At 42.7% G+C, this 16,898-nt stretch overlaps 1 protein-coding gene across 1 annotated transcript in view; it reads right to left on the bottom strand.

The window, feature by feature from the left end:
• Window positions 1–16,898, bottom strand: part of LOC148508100 (uncharacterized) — a 186,045-nt gene that overhangs the window by 53,767 nt on the left and 115,380 nt on the right. Inside the window, 1 exon segment of the mRNA XM_088445156.1 lies at window positions 10,540–11,051. Coding sequence (XP_088301282.1) covers window positions 10,540–11,051 — 512 coding nt within the window.

Raw genomic sequence — 16,898 nt, 5'->3', positions numbered from 1 at the left:
ATATAGGTGCACTTTCAACAGCAGCTGGTGAGAGGTTTGTTAGTGTGAAGGAATGTCAATCCCATAATTGCTTCTTAGAAAGACAACTACAGTCATTGTGTATCTTTGGAGAATCAGGTGTCCTTGCTTAGACTAGATATTGAGATTAGAAACTGTAGTCAGATTTGTTACTATGGGGTCTATGTACTAAGCAGTGTTAGGAGACAGAGTGAAAAGTGATAACTCTGTGATAAGGTGCCAGCCAATCAGCTCCCAACTGTCATCTCACAGGCTGTGTTTGAAAAATGACAGTTGGGAGCTGATTGGCTGGCACCTTATCACAGGCATCACTTTTCACTCTGTCTCCTAACACTGCTTAGTACATGGACCCCTATATGTTGAGGGTCAGAAAATAGATCCATTTGTTGTCAACAAGGTTTTCACTTTGATCTAGTCAATTGTGTTTGTCCAAATATGATAAGGCTTTTGGAAGGTCCTCCTGGAAATTTAATATGTAAAGAAGTGAAGGTAATTATCAACAAGTATTGACCTAAATTAGGATTCTAGGTTACAATAGACTAAATGCTAATTTGGTTAACAAGGTGGTGTCGCAATAGAATGGAATAAGGGATTCCTTTGAAGAGCGTGATGTAGGCTTCCATTAATGTATAGATCAGAGTATACACACAGGTTATGTCACTCTGAAAATGCCATGAGAAAAGCCCAGTTAGATGAGATTAGGGATATATATATATATATATATATATATATATATATGAGTTGCAAAATGGAAGAGGAGGCATGGTGAGTATAGGAGCAGGAGAGGATGGAGGCCAGAGGAACAGAGATGGTAGATATGTATCATCCTTTATATGGTGTTTATTCCCATGAATATATATGTTATGTAATCCATGTACCATGTAATCTTCAATCTTTCACATACCCCATAGCACCCATACACTAGATTGTCTCTATTCTATTGCATCTCTCTCTCTCCCCCTAAGTATTTTCTTCAGATAGATTGTATTCCCCAATGTATCAATAAGTCCCGGATTTGCTCTAAATGCATGAAGAAATATTTCTACCCCTTTACAATCCCCTCATATACACACACATACACACATATTGTTAAAACATATTGAAATATTGGAAATGTGATAATACTGTTTTACATATATGTGAATATTATTGAATAAGGAATTGTTATTGAAATACACTTTCCTTTATTTTATTTCATACCTGTGTGTACTCATTCTTGAATGAATTATCCAAATGATTTAAAGGTATATACAGTAATCTTGGGTAAATTTGCAAGTAGGTTATTAAACGGTTTATAATTAGTTATTAATTATGATCTGTTATTACATGATAAAAATAGAATATTTGCTTCAAGGATATGATATTAGTAGGAGAAAAAGGAACTAAAACCTTTCACCGAGCCTTTTACAGTTAGTCCTCTAAGAAATATATATACATAAAAACCAGTGCTGGCTATAACCATAAATATCTAAAGGACGGATTATTTGTTAAAAATATTTTTATTCTAATCTATACGAACCAATACTGGTTGTATGCATAAAAGGATATAAAAACCAAGAAACAGAAAATAAAAAAATTAATATATTTCATATTTTTAACGATGAATCCATCCTTTAGATATTTAGGTTATAGCCACTCTGAACCCGCCCTGGCCTGGCCGGCTCTCTGCAGCATTGCAGTCCCTCCCACATACTTACCTTCCAGTCCAGTGTTTCCATCTTTCCCTTGGCCAGGGTGGATGGGATCGGCGCTCGTCTGGCTCCCTGCTCTCCCAGCCTCGGCTGCTGCTCAGTTATGGCCGGTGACAGTGTGCGGCTCCAGCAGACGGAAGGTGGCGGCCAGGTGCATGATTCTCACCAGTCACGACCACCAGGGTCCTGACAGGTAAACGCACCGGTGCCCGATTCTTGGCCCTCCTGTCTGAGTGTGTGCACGCTCTGGCTCATTGCAAGGACAGTGGCTGTGAGGGGGGCACCAGCCGGCAACCTGGCACTGTAAGATGCCCAGAGACCATCCTCCCCAATGGTCCCACCTGTAGTATGCCAATATTTGTATCATTAGTACTATTATCAGTAAATTTTATTGGTGGGGGCCCCCACAAGCCTTAATCTGGCGCCCTGCAATAGAGGGCGCTATCAGTAAACTACAGTAAAACTAACATACTATTTTGGTATATTTTATTATTTAATACAACAATATTAATTGATATGGTTTTTACAGTATAATGTACTGATAATCACAACAAGTCACAATTACTATTTCAAATACACGTGTATATACTAATAATCGTTTTTTACCTGTCATGTTTGTAAAGGTGTTTTCCTCTGTCTGTTTTTATATTTTTTTTTACCTTTCAGTCTGGTTTTAATCTCATATGCTGGAAACAAATATTCTATTTTTATAATTTAATAAATTATCATAATTAATAACTTACTATACATCATTAATATCTTACTCGCAAGGTTTTACTCAGGAAATAGTCCTTTAAAGAATTAGGATAATTTCATTTAAGAAAACATTGCACACCAGATGTAGTAAAGTAAAAGGGTTATTTTTATAAACAATTGATTATTCAATAATTATGCACACACATACATTTATTATATATATATATATATATATATATATATATATATATTTAACAGTATTTTCGAATTGTCAAGTACAATCCAATAATACAATATGTTTTATCTATATCTATACATATATATGTGTAAGCTATGCAAGAATTGTGAGAGATAAGTGTGAATAAAGAACAAAGCGATAGTTCAAGATGGCTGCTAGAAAGCCTGGTGGGAGATGTGTGTGTGTGTGTGTGTGTGTGTATACATGTTTGTGTGTGTGTTGTTCTATGATGATGTATGTTATAGGGAATAAGTTATTTCTGTGCTACGGCAAATCCAGGGTTTTTTGGGACACATTCATGTAAAATAACCTGTGTGTACAGATGTTTGTAGGTGTGTGTGTGTACAGGTGTGTGCAAGTGTGTACAGGTTTGTGCGTGTGTACAGATTTAAAGTGAAATGTAAGGGGGATGACAGCATGGAATCCCTTTGTTTAGTCACATGGTGGTGGCCATTTTACCCCATTCCAAACTGTTCATTCATTAATTAATTTCCCCTGATAATAAACTCATTTGATCTACACAATCACATATTTACATATTTAAGCCTGGGATTAAAACTATTATAGCATCATAGGTGAGACTAAGGGGTGGTCCGGGTGAGTCACCCATTAGCCAGATCACCCAATTCCCTGTAAATAAATCTAATTACCATCCGCCCAGTCAGGAAAGGATTCCACCTCCCCACCTCAATCACTGGGCATTCAGCTTCTAACTCACATGATGATGTCACTGCACATGGTGATGTCACTGCACATGAGCTCTCTGTGTGTGCTCAGTCACATTGTGCTGCTGGAGAAGAGCGATGAGCGTCACAGTCACAGTGACAGCAGCACCAGCAAGATGCGGAGGCTGCTATGACTGAGTGATAGGAGACAGCTGCCTGCCCTGATGAAGGGGAGAGGGGGTCAGTCAGCTATAGCGCTGCTTAAAGCTTTCAGATAAGTCTGTTTTTGCAGCTGCATATAAGGGTGGGGGAGGGGAGGCTGTCTGCATTGTATATAATCTGCTATAAAGTATAAATAGCAGGAACCCCAGATTTCTTATACTCGTTTCCTGCAAGTTACAGTGAACTAATGTGAAAAATGTTTGATTTCAATGTACATTGTTACATATCATTAGAGAGTGTATATACTGTGACAGAATAACTGGTAAAGTGATAAATGGCAAATATGTGTGTCCAAGGTTTCTGACGTATGTGTTTTAAACCCCTAGGAAATGTCTGTGTCTGCTTGATTAGAGTTTGGGCTTTAAGTAAAAGCCGGATAAATGGTCCTGGGAGTGTGCATGTGAGAGAAGAGAGGGCTCCAACCTATGGCCGGTTCAGGTGTTGAGGCCTTCAGCCTGAGAGCAGGCTAATTAGTGACTGCAGCTGTAAGAGGCTGATAAATGGCTGTCAGGGTTTGGCTCAGTGTCTCATACCTGGGAGAGCAGGCAGCAGGCTTGTTCAGAGACACTGTGATGTACCACTTGTAATCACTGTGCACATGCCTATGTTGGTGGTTAAGGCAGTATTCCTTACCACTTTGAGAGAGGGAATTTATTGTCTAGCTAGTGCTCATTTTTATTTTGTTTTACATTTTTATACTACACAATAAAAACTAGCTGCGGTCAGCTTGTACGAAAATTCTGGACTGGTGTGTTATTTCCTGGCAAGTGTGTGATTGAAGGTGTCCATCTACCCTAGGAGAGGGACCTCCCACCCCGATCCTGTTACAACACATACACGCACACACACGCTCACACACATACTTGCTGTGCTCATTTTATCCTTAATAATGGGTAATGAATATTTGTCATTTTTAACAGCCGTATATTTAGAAATTGAAGATATAATATTTTTAATTTTGTTTTAAATTTGCTATGAAGAAAGTTTGCACTATTATTGGGGTAAGAATATGGTATTGGGATTGCGTAGAATAAAAGTATAGGGCAATATTACTGTTATTCATATGCTACTGAGGACAATGCCTAGAATGTATTTTATTGTCTATACAGGGCACTGTAATAATAAAGGTTAGGCTGTGGGTGAGAGACTTAGACTTTGGGGGGGTTAGAGTTAAGCTATGGGGAGGATAGCATTAGGCTGCAGGTGCAAGGCTTAAACTTTGGGGGGTTAGGGTAAATCTGTGTGGGGATAGGCTGGGGGTGGGTTAGGGTTAAATTGTGAGGGGATTGGGGTAGGCTGTGAGCACGAGGCTTAGACTGAGCAGGTAGGGTTAATCTGTAGGGATAGAGTAAATCTATGGGCATTAGGTTTAAGCTGTGGGGAATAAGGTTAGACTGGGGGATAGTGTAACTCTGAGGGGTAGGGTTAAGCTGTGGGGGTAGTATTAGGATGTGAGGGGATAGGGTTAGGCTGTGAGGGGGTATTGTTAGGATGTGAGGGGATAGTGTTAGGCTGTGGGGGATATGGAGGATTAGCAGGACATTTACCAGAATGCTGGAGGATACCAGGTGTGAAGTCACATGACTTCCGGGACCCAGAAGCCAATGCAGTCATCAGGAGCAGGTAAGTAGTTGCTGGGCCCCCGGGGAGAATATGGGGCTTTCTACAGATCTACATGATGACTATTTGCATGGCTAATGCCATTATTCTCATGTCAGCATTATACATGTGGCCAGATCACACCATCGATGGCTTGGTTCCAATGTTTAATGGTATATCCAAGGCTGAGGTTCCAATGTTTCCTCACCATTGATATTAGTTCTGATGCTGGCTCACTGTGACTGACTCCTGTGGCCTGGCCATCACCCACTTACTCCAGAGACTCTTCCACCAGCCACACAGCTTGGATGTCTGCCAGGTGTCTATGATGTGACAGTAACACTCAGTATGTAACTACAGAGCAGCTCGGCCAGGCAATGATGGAGGGCACTGCTGATTGGATAAGCTCAGTCTGTCAGGGTAGTCACATGGATGTCACAGGTGGTGGAGCAGTGTGTGAACACTGCTGATTGGCTAAGCTCAGAGTCCATGAGTGCAGTCACATGGGTGTCACAGGTGGTGGAGCAATGTGTGATCACTGCTGATTGGCCAAGATCAGGGTGTCAGGGCAGTCACATGGGGGTCACAGGTGATGGAGCAGTGTGTGATCACTGCTGATTGGCTAAGCTCAGAGTCCATCAGGGCAGTCACATGGGTGTCACAGTTGGCGGAGAAGTGTGACCACTGCTGACTGGCTGTTATGAATCCCACTGCCTGCTCCATGTGAGACCCCTAGAACCTGGTTAGCGAGATCTTCACCAAAAACAATCGCCCGTTGTTCCCTTAGAACTATGATACATTCACCTGTACTTAGGCGGCCTCCTGGACTTATGCTCAGGATAGTAGAGGCTCACACGGAGGTGCAAGGGAATTCAAGAGATGAAGTGTACAGTTAGAGCTGATACAGGTAATGGTTCTGATGAGTTGGCAATTGCATCGATGATATGGCAATGGTACCGATGTTGCGGCGATGGTGCCGATGTTGCGGCAATAGCTGTAGATAAAGTCTAGAGTTTGGAAATGGCTTTGAGAGTCAAAGGTGTGGCAAGTGTGCCGATGTTGCAGCAATTGCCATAGATAAACAGTCTAGGGTATAAAAATGGCTTTGAGAGCTGATGGTGCAGCAATTGTGCCAATGTTGTGGTGATGGTGCAGAAATAGCTGTAGATAAACAGTCTAGGGTTAGCAACTAGCTTTGAGAGCCAATGGTGCGACAAATGTGCTGATGTTGCAGCAATTGCCATAGATAAACAGTCTAAGGTATGAAAATGGCTTTGAGAGCTGATGGTATGGCAAGTGGGCTGATGTTGCAGTGCTGGTGCTGATGTTGCAGCATGGGAGCTGCTTGGAGTGGCTAAGAAGATGAATGAAGTATGGTGGTAGCACTAAAGCTACTTGGTGTGGCTAGGAAGCCGTATGGTGAACGTTGGCAGCACGGGAGCTGCTAGATGTGGCTAGGAAGCTGTTTGGAGATTGGTGGTAGCATGGGAGCTACTTGGTGTGCGTAGGAAGCCGTATGGTGAATTTTGGCAGCACGGGAGCTGCTAGATGCCTCTAGTAAGCTGTTTGGAGGATGATGGCAGCCCGGGAGCTGCTTGGTGTTGGCTGGGAAGCCAAATGGAAGCAATATCATGGAGAGAACAAAAGCTGCCCATGCAGCTAAGCTGATGAAATACACAGACACGCTATAGTCAGCACAGGTGCAATAGTTCAATGAGTATGGCTGAAGCATTTAATCAAACTACACCTGTGGATGAGACATTACTTCCTGAGGTGTGCCGATCGCCTAGAAACAGGAACAACAGGAGTAACCCCATCCTGCCTGGGAAAGCTGACAGAAAGCGTCAAGTCGGAACCGTGACTTGTAACACTGGCTAAGCTCAGAGCCCGTCAGGGCAGTCACATGGGAGTCACAGGTGGCAGAGCAGTGTGTGATCACTGCTGATTGACTAAGCACAGAGTTTGTCAGGGCAGTCACATGGGTGTCCTGCCATAACCATGAAGTGTCCTATGTAGAGACATCAGAACATACTGATATATCATAAACCAATATTTAAAACTAAATGTTTTGTGACCAAAGCTAAATACATCGGCACTATCAATAATACAGACATCAGAGAAAATGTGGAGATAATTTACCATAGATGGTTCCAGCGACAATTCCCAGCATCCTCCTCCAGTCCTCAGACCAAAGCTGGGAATGTGCAGAGGGGCAGATACATTAGTCCATGTATAAGGGGGAACTGTCCTATTATATCTGTATGACTGACATAGACCAGATAGACACATTACTGACATAGGGAGACGCTGTGACCCAGCAGAAAGGCTCATACACAGGTTCTTATACCCATTACATGATCCCACATATGGGCTGTTATGGATCACATGTGGTAGATTCTCCCATGTTATACATTTCTTCATTGCTAAACAATACCATATACTATTAATATAATAGGTTGGGGACAGGATACTGGCAGTTTGGATGCCGATGGTTAAAATACCAACAGTGGCATCCAGTCAGAATCCCGATGCCAGGAGGTCCGTACCCTAACCCTCCCCTCCTGCAGCCTAATCCTCCCCTCCCCCCCACAGCATAAGCCTCCTCCGAGAACCTAACCTAATAGTTACCAATAGCCAAGTTACAAGAATATAGTTTCCTTCTTTAGTAACACTTGGAAAGTTATTTATTATATATTTTATACTACAGATTACTATAATATTGTGTGAATTTGTTTTGCTGCTAGAATAGTGCAAGAAAAGCAGATTATAAAATTAGCAGCTGCTATATCCTGCAAACATGGGGACAGACACACAAGCAGCAGATAAGGTGAAGCTGGAAATTTGGAACTAAAGATTGAGAGTGACAGCAGCACATAGTATTTAAGTGCATACAAATCCTTTACAACTATGATCAGACAAGACTGACATGGATACAGCTAGGTAACAGAACAGAGTAATGATGTGAGGCTCCCGGCATACTGGAGCAGTGACACTGTGCACCTGTATATAGATAACAGATCATACATCCAACGCTCAGAGATGTGCAGCATCCTGGCATTTTCCATCAGGTGGGGTCTGTACGTATTAGGAGCAATCCATGAGGAATAGCTGTCCTGGCTTTCTCTCTTTGGTATAATATGGTCCTTACATTAAAGATGAGAGTAACATCCTGCACATTATAGTCCTGTAATGTCCAGTTATTTATACACAGCAATTCCTGTTATTATTCATGGCTTGTGTACAATATGTCATTGCTGCATTACTCATGTATTATAAGCTGCAGGATATGAATACTCACACAGTGCTGTCATTCCGTCCATGACACACATACAATAGAGATGACATATTATCTGATACATATGTACTAACAATATGCTGATATATAACATGATAGGAGGTAATAACAGGACAGGCCAGTGTATCCATGCAGGTGCCCATCAGAGAGCAAATCCCCAATACCAGTGCGGTGTCACAGTGACAGGAGACGGGAAAGAGGGGCACACGTGTAAGACAAAATTTTTCTTGTTTGGGTATGAAAAATGGATACTAAGACAGTCACAGTATATAGGTACTAAAAGCAAAGTTAGGAAAAAGCTAAAAAACAAAACAATAAGAAACTGCATATCAAGAACCTGGGAATACAAAGAGCTGGTGCAACCCCAATATACCTATAATCACCGGTATCCAAAGTGACAGATTAATAAACCTTTATGTCAGTTTATATTCAGTTCTGAATGAGTCATAGTAATTGTCTGACTGACCAATACCGACCCGGCTTATGCCTGACATTTGTTCTTCTGTGGCCCTGACCTTGTACCCTAGTCTACAGCTGGCTGCCCTGTCTTTATCGATGTTATTTTTTCCTGCCAGTTGTGGCCTAGTGTGACCAGTCCGGGAGACACAACTCACCCTCATGCAACTCACCCTATACTTCCTTTAGACATCTCTGGTAAAATCAGTGTTTCCACTAAATCCTGTCTACAGCAAACCACTAGATCTTACATCAAGGCCATCACAGAACATGTGCACCACCGAGAGGACAACTGGACACTATTCCAGATTTACTAACAATGTACAAAAATGTTCAGCTCAAAAAGTGTGGTAAATACTAACAAACAAGCGCCACGCGCAGCTGTGTTACCCCACATGGTCGTTAGTTAGGTCTGTGCAGCGTTTGTATTTCTTACTTGTTACCAAACTCTTTATCTCTTATTTTTGTAAGTGTATAACAAAGCTTGTATTGTCCTTTCTGTGATTTCCTTATTACTAAATAATCTCCATCTCCTGACCCTGCACATTACTGCTGGTGTCACCACTGTGGGAGGTGAGACAGTGCAGGAAATACAGAGGACAATCTGTACTGATCCTACTTATCCTGTGATGTCCCTGTATTATTCCTCCATTACTATGTACCCTGCTCACATCTGTATTCTGCTGTGGAAATCGGGAGCTTGATGTGCTTAATGGACATTACTGTTAGTGGTTTATACCAGGACCAGCAGCTTCCTGTGTCCCAGCACTAATTACATTATCATACAATGTATAAATGATTTAAGTGATCATGATTTTAATGTTCTTATCTTTTGGAATAGTGTAAATAGTATGTTACAGAGGATCTAATTAGAAGGAACCAGACATCACACTGCTGTAAGGAGATTGGTTGGGTTTCCTGGTAAATGGATCTCTAGAGAATATTGGATCCAGTGAGATAAAATCAAAGGTTACAGATGTCATTATATCGCCCATCTCACACCGTCGCTTACAGTCCAGTCATCACATGATATCATAGTTTCCCACTTCCCATATTACATCCCCAACACATTGTCATGATGACAGATTAGTTATGTCCCTATATTACATATTGTGGTCTTGTTACTGCACAAATAGGCCAATAGCACAATAATAATCTTATACAGGGCTTCCCAAATTCCCCCATTACAGGCCAGGGTTTAAGGACATTCATGTTTGAGCACAAATGGTTAAATCAAATTGACAGTTGTACTAATTAAGTGACCTGTGCTCAAGCATGGAAATCCTTAAACCCTGGCCTGTAATAGCAGAGTTTGGAAAACTGATCTGATAGAATAAGGAAACTGAAAGCCATTTACTTGAGGAACCTGTTGGAGCCCTATGTTGGTGACATTCGTGTGTATTTTTATTAAATTGTAATATATTAGTATATAGTGTGATAATGCAAATGTAATTTACCCTTCACTAAGAAGGCCAACAAGGATAACATTGTATTTATGCTTGTTTTGAAAATGTTCAATAAAATTACAGTACTGCAATTTCTATATCATTCTAGATGTTTATACACATTGTTTTTCTCCTGTGTGATGTTTCTGACTAAAAAGAGCAAATTTCCTTTTAACACATTTCTCACACTCAGAGCATGGAAATGGCCTCTCACCTGTGTGACTTCTCTGATGTGTAACAAGATCTGATTTCTTTATAAAACATTTCCCACACTCAGAACATGGAAATGGCCTCTCACCTGTGTGATGTCTCTGATGTGTAACAAGAACTGATTTCTGTGCAAAACATTTCCCACACTCAGAACATAGAAACGGTTTCTCACCTGTGTGGACTCATTGATGTTGAATAAGCATTGATATGTCTCTAAGACATTTACCACACTCAGAGCATGAAAATGGCCTTTCACCTGTGTGAGTTTTTTTATGAGAAGATAATTCTGAATGGTGTGCAAAACATTTCCCACATTCAGAGCATGTAAATGGCTTCTCACTTGTGTGACTTCTCTTAGGCGCAACAAGTTCTCCCAACTGTGCAAAACATTTCCGACATTGAGTACATAAATACGGCCTCTCACCCGTGTGAGCTCTCTGATGTCTAACAAGATCTGAATTCTGTGTAAAACATTTCCCACACTTAGAACATGGAAATGGCTTCTCACCTGTGTGAATCTTTATATGTCTAGTAAGAGGTCCTTTCAGCGCAAAACATTTCCTGCACTTAGAACACAGAAATGGCCTCTCACCTGTGTGACTTTCCTGATGTACATAGAGTGCTCCTTGCTGTAGATAACATTTCCCACACTCAGAACATGAATATGGTCTCTCACCTGTGTGAATCTTTGTATGTCTAGTAAGAGCTTTTTTTCAGTGTAAAACATTTCCCACGCTCAGAACACAGAAAAGGCCTTTCAGCTGTGTGAAGTCTTTTCTCATGTATAAAAAGACTGATCTGCTTGGTAAAACTTTTCCCATATTCAGAACATGACAATGATTTATCACCTTTGTGATCTGAGCTGTGTGTAACACTACTGGGATTACCAGAGGAACATTCCTCATGGTTAGAGGGATCAGATGATAGATCTGCACTGTGAGATGCTGGATGTATACTGGGGGTAATGGGATTTTCTCCTGGAGTCCTGTGAGCAGTTATTATTGTCTAGGTCACAATCTGGAGATAATATGAGACGTCTCCCCCAGTTATTCCTACTGCTGTGTACATCTGCTGGGAATAGAATTATATGGGAATTAGCCTCCCTGCAGAGCTGTACCCCAACATCTCCATATAGTCAGTGACTTCATCATGTATTTACTTATGTTTGTCATGAGGTTTAGGATGTAGGAGTAACACTGGCCGGGGAGTAGTCACTAAAAAAGACAAATCTCAGTATGTGTAACAGAGTGCAGGCATGGTCTATACATTATATCACACACAGGTCATACTAGCTGCATCCTGCTGTGTCCTCACACTCTCCAGATCTCCAACTCAGTATGTGTAACAGAGTGCAGGCACGGTCTATACATTATCACACACAGGTCATACTAGCTGCATCCTGCTGTGACCTCACACTCTCTGGATCTCCATCTCAGTATGTGTAACAGAGTGCAGGCATGGTCTATACATTATATCACAAACAGGTCATACTAGCTGCATCCTGCTGTGTCCTCACACTCTCCGGATCTCCATCTCAGTATGTTTAACAGAGTGCAGGCATGATCTATACATTATATCACACACAGGTCATACTAGCTGCATCCTGCTGTGACCTCACACTCGCTGGATCTCCATCTCAGTATGTGTAACAGAGTGCAGGCATGGTCTATACATTATCTAACACACAGGTCATACTAGCTGCATGCTGCTGTGTCCACACACTCTCCGGATCTCTATCTCAGTATGTGTAACAGAGTGCAGGCATGGTCTATACATTATATCATACACAGGTCATACTAGCTGCATCCTGCTGTGTCCGCACACTCTCAGAATCTCCATCTCAGTATGTGTAACTAGAGGAACACCCGGAGGTAAGGAGGCATGTGTGCATACCAGGGTGAGGTACATTAGTAGAGATTACCAGATGTGGTGCTGGGAGTGAGAGTGTTACTAGAGGAACACCCGGAGGTGAGGAGACATGTGTGCATACCAGGGTGAGGCACGTTAGTAGAGATTACCAGATGAGCTTTCTGTATTTAATCACTGCCTCCCCTCCAACTCAGTGGAACCTAGCACTTCTCCTGTCCCTGCTTACACCTCTAGTATTCAGCTCCCCTACACTTCATCCTGTCAGTGGTTTCTCTCCCCTTCTAATACCCAGTGGCACCCAGCCCCTTCTCCTGCCTACCTTTCCACCTCATCCTGTCAGTGGTTTCTCTCCCCCTCTATTACCCAGTGGCACCCAGCCCCTTCTCTTGCCTACCCCTTCACCTCGTTCTCAGTGGTTTCTCTCCCCCTCTAACACTCAGTGGCACCCAGCCCCTTCTCCTGCACCTGCCTACCCCTCCACCTGTCCCTGTCAGTGGTTCCTCTCCCCCTCTAATATCCAGTGGCACCCAGCCTTCTCCTGCCTACCCTTCCACCTGTCAGCGGCTGCTCTCACCCTCTAATGCCCAGTGGCACCCAGCCTCTTCTCAAGCACCTGCCCACCCCTTCACCTCCTCCTGTCAGTGGCTGCCCTACCCTCTTATACCCAGTAGTACTCAGCCCCTTCTCCTGTCCAAGCCTACCCCTCCACCTATCCTGTCAGTGGTTTCTCTCCCCCTCTAATACCTAGTGGCACACAGCCCCTTCTCCTGTCCATGCCTACCCCTCCACCTCATCCTGTCAGTGGTTCCTCCCCCTCTTTAATACCCGGTGGCACCCAGACCCTTTTTCCTGGGTCCTTAGGATGAAGGTGAAATAGAATCAACTATTTCTCCTGCCTACCCCTTCACCTCTAATACTGGGTGGTACCCAGCCTCATCTCCCTTCCCTGCCTACCCCTCCTGTCCCCAGCTCCCCACCACCTTCTCCTGTAGGTGGCTCTTCTCCACATCTAATACCTGGCACCCAGACTCTTCTCCTGTCCTTGCCTACTCCTCCTGTCCCCAGTTTCCATCCACCTCCTCCTGTACATGGGTCCCCTCCCTCTCTAATACCTGGAACCCAGCCCTTTCTCCTGTCCCTGCCTAGTCCTCCCATTCTCAGCTCCCCTCCACCTATCATTTCTGACTCCTGCTTCCTACACCTGTCCCCAACTCTGTCTCCCACACATCAAGACGATGAGGAGCCATAAGGGCTTGCAGCATGAGTGCAGCCGCCCCCATGCAGCTCACACAGAATAAAATGATAGAAGATTACACAACTAGAAGAAGAGGAAATCTTTTTGGTTATATTTTTAAAATGTATTTATTGGTTCGCAGTTTTTCCAAAAATGATTATGCAGATACTAGTTTCTGAATAACTTTACATATCAATGCTATGTAACAGTCTAATGCACAAGATTTCACAGCAATCTCCTGCAGAAGGCTAAATACTGCAGCAGACTGCAGGTCCCATTATTGTCAATGGGTACTGCTCTCTGACCTCTATGTACAAAACTGATGCTCTTGGGGGTATCAGATGGGCATTCTAGGGTATGAGGAATTGTGATGGCATGTGGGGTGGTCTGAGAGGCATATGGGGAGCGCCAAAGTATAAATTATGATGGGACCCAGAAATGTTCAGGTTGGAAGGTAGCGGATCCCTGGGACCCACTTATTTTGTTGCTCAGTGCGACCACTGTAGCTGCATCCTGCTGTGATCTCCATCTCAGAGAGTCTGGGGAGGAGACTGGTCAGATCTCTGACTGGTAACACACAGTGACATGATGTGAGGGGGAGAGCAGGAGTATAATAGGGGCTGATTGCTCCTGATGTATGAGATACACCAGAGAGTGTGGGGAGGAGACTGGTCAGATCTCTGGGCTGGTAACACAGTGACACTTAGTTATCACCTTTGCCTTATGGCAAGGTGCTCCATCATGCTGGAAAAGGCATTGGTCGTCACCAAACTGTTCTTGGATGGTTGGGAGAAGTTGCTTTTGGAGGATGTTTTGGTACCATTCTTTATTCATGGCTGTGCTCTAAGGCAAAATTGTGAGTAAGCCCACTCCCTTGGCTGAGAAGCAACCCTACACATGAATGGTCTCAGGATGCTTTACTGTTGGCATGACACAGGACTGATGCTAGTGCTCACCTGTACATGTAACAATCTCACTCCCAACACCACATCTGGTAATCTCTACTAACGCATTTTCACCGTGGTATGCACACATGCCTTCTCACCTCTGGGTGTTCCTCTAGCAACAATCTCACTCCCAACTCCACTTCTGGTAATCTCTGCTAATGCACCTCACCGTGGTATGCACACATGCCTCCTTACCTCTGGGTGTTCCTCTAGCAACAATTTCACTCCCAACTCCACTTCTGGTAATCTCTAATGCACCTCACCCTGATATGCACACCTGCCTCCTCACCTCTGGGTGTTCCTCTAGTAACAATCTCACTCCCAGCACCATATCTGGTCATCTCTACTAACATGCCTCACCCTGGTATGCACACGTTTCTTCACCTCCGGGTGTTCCTCTAGTAACAATCTCACTCCCAACACCACTTCTGGTAATCTCTGCTAACACGCCTCACGCTGGTATGCGCACATGCCTCCTCACCTCTGGGTGTTCATCTAGTAACAATCTCACTCCCAACACCACTTCTGGTAATCTCTAACGCAACTCACCCTGGTATGGACACATGCCTCTTCACCTCTGGGTGTTCCTCTAGTAACAATCTCACTCCCAACTCCACTTCTGGTAATCTCTGCTAATGCACCTCACCCTGGTATGCACATGCCTCCTCACCTCTGGGTGTTCCTCTAGTATCACTCTTCCAACACCACTTCTGGTAATCTCTGCTAACACGCCTCACCCTGGTAATGCACACATGCCTCCTCACATCTGGATGTTCCTCTAGTAGCATTCAGTGCTCATACAAAATGGCACAAATGTGACTTATAGGTTAATGAGCCTATCTCAGTGCTACTTTACCCATGAGGTTATGCATGCGCTTCACAATAAAATGAAGATACAATAAAATACCCAGGCAGTAATAACAAATATACTTACTAAAAACATGTCTTAACACTTGCATAAAGTGTAAAAGATAATTAAAGATACACAATGCACATAAACAAGCTATAATACAAAATACTTATAAACAAATGACATAAGCATCTATCACTAAGTTCTCCCCAAAAAATATAATAATAAGCATAAATCACATCATCAAATTATCTCAATACATAGAAGAAAAAAGTAAAATTTATTAAAAAGTACACTGATAGATATTAGATATATGTGAGATGAATATATTTAGGAGATAAATATATATTAGATATGAGATTAATAGAATCATTAATTATAAAGGGCTCAGCATCTCGTAAACTAAAAATTATAATCAATTGAGATCCTTTCTGCCCAGCTACAGTTTAGGGTTAGTTTGATTGTATAGTGTAGTATTGTCTGATATTGTGTTACAATGTAGAGTGAGGAAAGTGAGACTATTCCTTTATACATAACCATATTATATTGATTCTGTGTACTAGTTATTCAGGGGGATTGTTAATGTACTAAAGTTTAGCTTGTTTTCTTCATCTTTGTAAACCCTGCAATTGTGTGCATGTTATTTATATTGTAATAAATGAATTAAATATAGCATCATTTTTCTTTAACATGAATATCTAATTTGATGGTCTTACCTCCAAATTCAGTACGCAATTAGCATTTCTGTTATCATTTGTTATATATGGTGCTAGGTAATATACATAATAATCCCGACAATGGTCTGCAGATTTCGGATTTATTCAAATTGAGCCGGAAATCCAATAGCAATTTGTGACTTTTTTTTAAAAGAAATTGCATTTCTGCGACCTATCCAGACTCAGCCGTTATCACAGATCCCACTCATGTTCCTGCCTCAGATGCGGTTGTGTGCCGCTGGAGGCGGGGTTTCACTGTGAGCACTGACATTGCTAAATATTGCGGCATAAAAGGGAAATACACTGCAGGTAATGGACGGACAGCAGAAAATAAGCACCCAAGTGGTTTGAAGCAAAATTCCCCTTCGGACCCTATCCAAAATAAATTATTGCACATATCCCATGATCAGTAGAAAAACCACATCAGACATGTGGATACAGAACTTTGGAAATCTACTGTCATGATCCGGTGTAAGGAATTCCGCTGTGGAGGACCGGGAGCCAGGAGGATAGGATGGCTCGGAGGCAGCTAGAGAAGTGACAGTACTAGTTCCCTCAATAAAGGTCAGTCCCAGGTGTTGGTTAGAACTAACCAGAGGTGCAGAGTATAACCCACTCGGTGGTCTTCATCAGTGACCCCTCCTATTGGGATTTGGGTTTTGCCGCATTGAGTGAGCAGGTCGTGGTCCTCTGGTTAGGTACCTGGGAGTGATGAGGTGACTAGGGACTAATACTAGTATAATGAGT

The sequence above is a fragment of the Taudactylus pleione genome, unplaced genomic scaffold (genome assembly GCF_031769625.1).
Source record: "Taudactylus pleione unplaced genomic scaffold, aTauple2 ptg000377l, whole genome shotgun sequence".
In the NCBI taxonomy this organism is placed as follows: Eukaryota; Metazoa; Chordata; class Amphibia; order Anura; family Myobatrachidae; genus Taudactylus; species Taudactylus pleione.
Note: the sequence above shows the minus strand (reverse complement) of the source record. Positions and strands in the feature narration are given on the sequence as shown.